The sequence below is a fragment of the Tenrec ecaudatus genome, chromosome 1 (assembly GCF_050624435.1).
Source record: "Tenrec ecaudatus isolate mTenEca1 chromosome 1, mTenEca1.hap1, whole genome shotgun sequence".
Lineage (NCBI taxonomy): Eukaryota > Metazoa > Chordata > Mammalia > Afrosoricida > Tenrecidae > Tenrec > Tenrec ecaudatus.
This window is the reverse complement of record NC_134530.1, coordinates 308,233,748-308,240,826: the sequence shown is the minus strand read 5'-3', so window position 1 is coordinate 308,240,826 and position 7,079 is coordinate 308,233,748. Positions and strand designations below refer to the sequence as shown.

Sequence of the window (7,079 nt, the reverse complement as noted above, 5' to 3'; positions counted from 1 at the left end):
TTATTAGAAGATATTACCCAAGACACTACTTAATAAACGCCTGAGTGTGAGCTGAATGGAACACTGAGTCTCATTAGAACCCTGATGGCATAGTGGTTACACATTGGGCTGCTTTCCACAAGGTCTGCAGTTCAAAAACACCACATGCTCCATAGGACAAAAATGGGAATGGGTGTTCCTGTAAAGAGTTAGTTACAGTCTCAGAAACAGTGGGGGCATTCTATCCTGTCTCATAGGGTCACTGTGAGTTGGCATCGACTTGATGGCAGTGAGAAAGTAAAATATTAATTAACTTTTAATTATTAATTAACTATTAATTAACTTTTATTTATTGTCTTGTCTTTACTTAAAATGATGACATAAGAATGAGCCAATGTCATCAGAAATTGTTCAACTTAAGTATTAATATTTAAAGCTATTTTGTACATACAATGATAGACCAGTAATTATTACTTTACACCTTAACATCACAGAACAAGTGGATTCAACTGATAAATAGCATGTTCTTCCTATGCATGTCCATCTTCTCTTGCAGTCAGCATTGCCTTTGGAAGGAAAGAAAAAGTATGACTAATTTAACTACAATGGGTGGATTTGTTCTCGTGACTTTTTCTGACAATCCTGAGATCGAAATCTTACTTGCTTCTCTTTTTTTAGTCTTCTACTTGGTGGCTTTAACTGGCAATATGCTCATTATCACTGCGATTTCCACAGATCATAGTCTCCACTCACCTATGTATTTCTTCCTGAAGCACCTCTCCTTTTTGGATCTGTGCTACATTACCACGACTGTACCAAGATCCATTTGTAATTCTTTCATGCACAGTGGCACCATTTCTCTCCAGGAGTGCATATTACAGTGTTTTGCATTCATAATCTTTTCTTCTACTGAGATGGCCATGCTCACAGTGATGTCCTATGACCGCTATGTGGCCATCTGCTTTCCACTGCGCTATGAAATCATCATGGACACCAGCACCTGTGTTCATGGAGTCTTAGCTGCCTGGATCAGTGGGCTCATCTCCGGGGTCATGCATACAGCTGCTACTTTCACCATCCACTTCTGTGGTCCCCATGTCATTCACCAGTTCTTCTGTGATATCCCCCAACTCCTGAAACTCTCTTGCTCCAATGACTACATCCCGGAGCTTGGGGTTGCTGCCTTCCTGTCAGTGGTAGCATTTCTTTGTTTCATCTCTATTGGCCTCTCCTACACACACATATTCTCTACTGTGCTCAGAATGCCATCTGCTGAGGGTAGAGCAAAAGCCTTTTCAACTTGCCTTCCCCATCTGTGTGTGGTCATATTATTTATCTCTACTGCAATCTTTGAGTTTCTAAAGCCACCTTCTGATTCTCCAACTGTCCTAGACTTCGTATTTACTATTCTTTATACAATTGTGCCCCCAACATTCAATCCAATGATTTATAGTCTAAGGAACAAAGCCATGAAGGCTGCTCTAAGAAAGGTCTTCAAAGAAAGAAAACCATAGCTGTTTCGCTGAGACAAGTTTTCAATTCTAATTTGGGAAACAAAACCAAAATATATTTGAAAGGACACAACAAAGTTAATCCAGAAATAAAAGCTAAATGAAAACCTGAAAGTAGAGGAAGATGTATAAATTAACTGTCATTGAACAATTAACATCCTTGAAACAGACAATTACATATCAACAACTCATATTAATATTGTAGGTCGAAATATCACCCTACAAAACCTGGTATAGAAAAATGAAAATGACTTTTATAGAATCTGACTTAATCTCTCTTTCCAGTGCCTTTTTTTTAAAAACAGGATGACAAAGTACTTAGTCAATTTCAGAGTCCTTCCTAATTTTTTTTCCAACTTACACTGCAGTTTGCATGGAAATACTGAGGATCAATAGTCTGATAATTCATGAGTCATCCTTTGAAGATGTCATTCTGCAAGAGAAACATTGCTTCAGTCAGTAATACACAAAGATGTCCCTCTGAAATGTCTCATTACATCATTTGCATTACTTCTTCATATGTAAAGATTTGTATTCTATTAATCATCTGGAACTATTTTTTAAATAACTTAACAATCTGATACAGACTCAAATGCATATTGTTCTACCATTAAATGAATGAAAGAAGAATATCAAATAGTATGAAAGAATAATATGCATGGGAAAAGAAAAGGTGCCTTTGAAAATTAAACAATACATAAATGTTTGTGATGATTAAAATTTAAAAATACAAAAAAATGAAATAAAAAACAAGAAAAAGAAAACAAAAAAAATTTTTTTAATACAAAAATTAATTAAGCAGCAGATAAAATGCAAAAAAAAACCCCAAAAAACAGAATTAGTACAGTTAAAGAGATTCCCAATGTTTTTCCACCGCCACAGGTTAAATAAAAATTAAAATTAGAAATGTTTTATTTTTTAAGCATGGAAAATTATTTGGGCCGAAACAGGAGGGAATGTATTGCACCCAATAAAAGTTCCAGAAAAATATATTAATCTACTTGCCAGTTTTCTGAGAGAATGGATTACGAATATTATTCAGAGAAATAACTTCTGAGAGTATTTCCAGAATAATGAATACATCAGACTTCATGTTTAGAAGCACAGCAAAATTTAGTCAGTAGCAACCCATCTATGAGACATGACATCCCTCACTGACCTATAGCCCTACAGGGGACAACACTGGAGACACAGTGTGGGAACCTGTCCAATGTGATCCCACCACACCAAGGCAAAACACTAAGGGCGTGCAACAGAACAGCAAGCAGAACAGAGCAAGGAAGCCCTAGGGAATACCAAAAATAGACTTTGGGGTCAGGGTTTGGCACCCCATTATACTAGACCATAAAACACTCCTAAAACCCAACAAACAGTCCTTGAACTAACTACAAGTTTTCTTGTGTTGTTGTGTTATTTGGTTTCTTTGTTTTTTCATTGAATTATTGTTGTTTTTGTTTTTTTGCTTGCTTTTGCTCTGTCTTGTTTTTGTGAATGCTATAATCTCCACAGGTCTCTCTAAATAATATAGGCTGGATAAAAATCTGGAGGAGAACAAAATGGGACCTACAGTTCCTGACAAAAAGTCATATCATTGTGTGCTCTCCTCCAAGATACAACCGCTGAAGACAAATGGGTGCATGAACAAATGTGGTGAAAAAATCTGATGGTGCCCAGCTATCAAAACATAGTGTGCCTGGTAACTTAAAGGGGTGAAAATAAACAAGTGGCCATCCAGCTCAGAAGCACCAAAACCCACATGGAAGAAGCATACCAGCCTGTGTGATCACGTGGTGTCCAAGGGACCGGGTATCAGGCATCAACAAACAAAATATCATATCACTGTGAATGAGGGGGAGTGCAGAGTGGGGAGCCAAAGCCTATCCGTAGGCAATTGGGCATCTACTTACAGTAGGGTGGAGAAGAGGAGATGAACCAGTCAGGGTGCAGTGTAGCAACAATGAAACATACAACTTTACTCTAGTTCCTAAATGTTTCCTTACCACCACTGCCCAAACCCCCCACCCGCCCCCAACTATCATAATCCCAGTTCTACTTACAAATCTGGCTGGAGCAGAGGGTGTACTCTGGTACAGATAGGAACTGGAAAAAAGGGGAATCCAGGACGGATGCTCCATTCATGAGCATTGGTGAGAGTGGCGATACCGGGAGGGTGGAGGGGGTGGTGGATAGGGGGAACCAATTACATGGATCTACATGTAACCTCTTCCCTGGGGAACGGACATGAGAAAAGTGGGTGAAGGGAGAAGTTGGACATTGTAATATACGCAAAATAATAATTTATAAATTATCAAGGGTTCATGAGGGTAGGGCGAATGGGTAGGGAGCGGGAAAATGAGGAAATTATGCCAAGGGCTTAAGTGTGTGCTAGTGTGGGTAGTTTAGAGAAACAAATCCACAGAAACTCATGAATAAGGAGAGTTTTTAATAAAGGTTAAATGCACAACAAGAAAACATCCCAGCCATGTGCTGCCCAAGGACACAAGTCCATCATTTTCCCTTTAACCCATATCTCCGACACCAATATATGAAGGCCTCCTCCATCTCACAAAACAGACACAATGATGCCAACTGCAAGAGGAAGGCTGAGTCAGTGAACATGAAAACATCCCAGCTCTGGCAGGGGTCTCCACACAGGTGCTCCAGCACCCATGGCTGCATCGGAGTAGGTCCATGTGGCTTCTCCTCAGGGATGTCTTGCAAGAAGTAAGGCTTGCAAGCTGACGCAGGGAACTGCTAAGGCAGGTGTACCCTGGTCTGACCATCACAAAGCAAGAGACTAGATAACTAGAAAAGAGAGGCTGACCGAGCCATTTATACCTCCGCACTTCAATGAGTGGAGAGCAAATGTTTTTAGAATGATGAGGGCATTGAATGTAAAAATGTTCTTTATGCAATTGGTGTATATATGAAATGTGATGAGTTATATGAGCCACCAATAAAATGATTAAAAATAATAATAATTTAAAAATTAGCCAATAGAAGTAAAATTAATTCACAAGTAGCTTTATAATATTGATATTGTAGAATAACCCAAGTTGAAATATTTAAAACTCATCATAAGACAAGAATTATTAAAATAATACTGACTATATTTTAGAAGGTTTATTGTTTTATTTTTCACATTTAAGTCTATAATCCATAGAAAATAGCATTTGCGTATAGTATGAGCTGGATATTTGTTCACATTATTTAAATAGACATCCAATTAGACATATAATTAATTGAAAAATTAAAGTTTTCATTTTGTCATAATCAAATGATTGTTTTGATTTTTTTCTACTTTTATGTGTTCATGTTGAATTGATGATATTTATAATAGAAAAATCTATAATACTTTAAATTTACAGTCATTTTATATCTGGTAGTCTAAATATCCTAATATTATTTTGCTCTGCATTGCAGGTTTTCTGAGTTAGTATAAATCTGTTTTATACCTACATAATTTAAAAAATTATTTTCTTGGGGACTCAGATAACTCATCACAATCCATACCTACATCCATTGTGGCAAGCACATTTGCACATTAGTTGCCATCACTATTCTCAAAACATTTTCTTTCTGCTTGAGCCCTTTGGATCAGCTCTTCATTTTCCCCTCCCTCCCTGCCCCACCTGCCTCATGAACCCTTGACAATTTATAAATTATTTTTATTTTGTTATGACTTACAGTGACCAATGTCTCCTTTCACCCACTTTTCTGTTGTCCTTCCCCCAGGCAGAGGGGTATATGGATATCCTGTGATCGGATGCACCTTTCTAGCCAACTTTCCCCCACCCTCCCATTATGGCCACTCTCACCACTGGTCCCGAGAGGTTCATCTGTCATGGACTCCCTCTGTTTCCATTTCTTATCTGCACCAGTGAACATCCTCTGGTCTTGCCGGATTTGGAAGGTAGAATTGGGATTATGAGAGTGGAGGGGAGGAAGAATTAAAGAACCAAAGGATAGTTGTACATTTAATCATTGCTACACTGCAGCCTGACTGGCTCATCTCCTCCCTGAGACCGTTCTGCAAGGGGTTGTCCAGTTGCCTACAGATGGGCTTTTGGCCCCCAATCTACACTTCCCCTCATTCACAATGATATGATTTTTTGTTCTTTGATGCCTGATCCCTGATCACATCGACACCTCATGATCACACAAGCTGGTGTGCTTCTTCCATCTGGGATTTGTTGCTTCTCAGCTAGATGGCAAGTTGTTTATCTTCAAGCTGTTAAGACCTGAGATGCTATATATTTTTATAGATGGGCACCATCAGCTTTCCTCACCACATTTGCTCATGCACCTACTTTGTCTTTGTCAGAAATCATGTCGGGAAGGTGAGCATCATGGTGTGCCAATTTAATAGAACAAAATATTCTTGCATTGAGAGAGTACTGGAGTGGACGCTCAATGTGTGCTTGCTAACTTAATATTAATACTAAACCTATAAACATACGCACATTGATCTACTTCCCCATCATATATAAATATATTTACATATGTACATGCCTGTATCTAAACCTATATAAATGTCCTTTGCCTCCTAGTTCTTTCCTCTATTTCTTTTTAATTTCTTCTTGTCCTACTATCATGCTCAGCCTTCATTTGTTTTCAGTAATTCACCTTGGTTACATTGCCCTTGATCAGGTCCTACTAGGACTCGTACACCCACCTCGCTACTGATTTTGTATCACTTGTTGTTCCCTTGTCCCTACGTTTGTTAACACCTACTTCCTTTCCCCTACCATCTCCTCTCCCATGTTCCCCTGGAACTATCTATCCGTGGTTTTAGCCTCCAGATTATTTATCCTGTCTATGTTATCTAGATAGACTTCAGAGACAATAATATACACAAAAGCAACACAGAGAAAAACAAAACAACAACAAACCAATGACAAAAAAGAGAACCCTGTAATTGTTCAAGGTCTGTTTGTTGACCATTAGGAGTGTTTTCCGGTCGCCATTTGCACACTGTGCGATGTGCCCTGTAGGGCTATGTGATGTGATGTGCCCTGTAGGGCTATGGGCCAGTGAGGTTTGTCATATAACTATATACTTTCCCCCACCTTGTTTTCAACTAGCCTGAGCTCCAAGAGCACTGAGGGGCAGCTTCAATGTATCTTTTCTTCATTATACAACCACCCAGAACAGTGTCTTGATCTGATGGGAAATGGAAGTGGAGGGTTAACTATATACTTTTAAAATCTTTTTCACTTTTCTAAATAAATGCTAAGATATTGATTGGAATTACATTTATTTGATAAAGCAATGGTTCAAGAATTGTTTTTTTCAAAGATTCTGTCTTCTACTCCATCAACAGAGAGCTATCTGATAATTATTTTGATCTTTAAGAATCTTCTGAAAAAGTATATATTTTAATGTAGTGTCTTTGTACATGTTTACTGTTTATTTTTACATATTTGGTCTTATTGTTAAATTGCATTGACTGCTTTTGTGACAATACTGAGAAAGACAATTGATTTTTGTACATTGACCTTATATGTGTGCTCTTCCTAAATATATATATTAAAATTTGAACTGATTTTTATAGACTATTTGGTATTTCTACTACATGTTGCTACCTGT

At 38.0% G+C, this 7,079-nt stretch overlaps 1 protein-coding gene and 1 non-coding gene across 2 annotated transcripts; one reads left to right on the top strand and one right to left on the bottom strand.

Annotated features, from left to right (window-relative positions):
- Nucleotides 1-566: 566 nt before the first annotated feature.
- On the top strand, nt 567-6,872 carry LOC142441438 (olfactory receptor 14J1-like). Its single transcript, XM_075543422.1, has 2 exons — nt 567-1,469; nt 6,789-6,872. The coding sequence occupies exons 1-2, from the start codon at nt 567-569 to the stop codon at nt 6,870-6,872; spliced, it is 987 nt and encodes a 328-aa protein (XP_075399537.1).
- On the bottom strand, nt 6,559-6,678 carry LOC142437800 (small nucleolar RNA SNORA61). Its single transcript, XR_012782319.1, has one exon. It is a non-coding gene; the product is annotated as a small nucleolar RNA SNORA61 (small nucleolar RNA).
- Nucleotides 6,873-7,079: the final 207 nt, after the last annotated feature.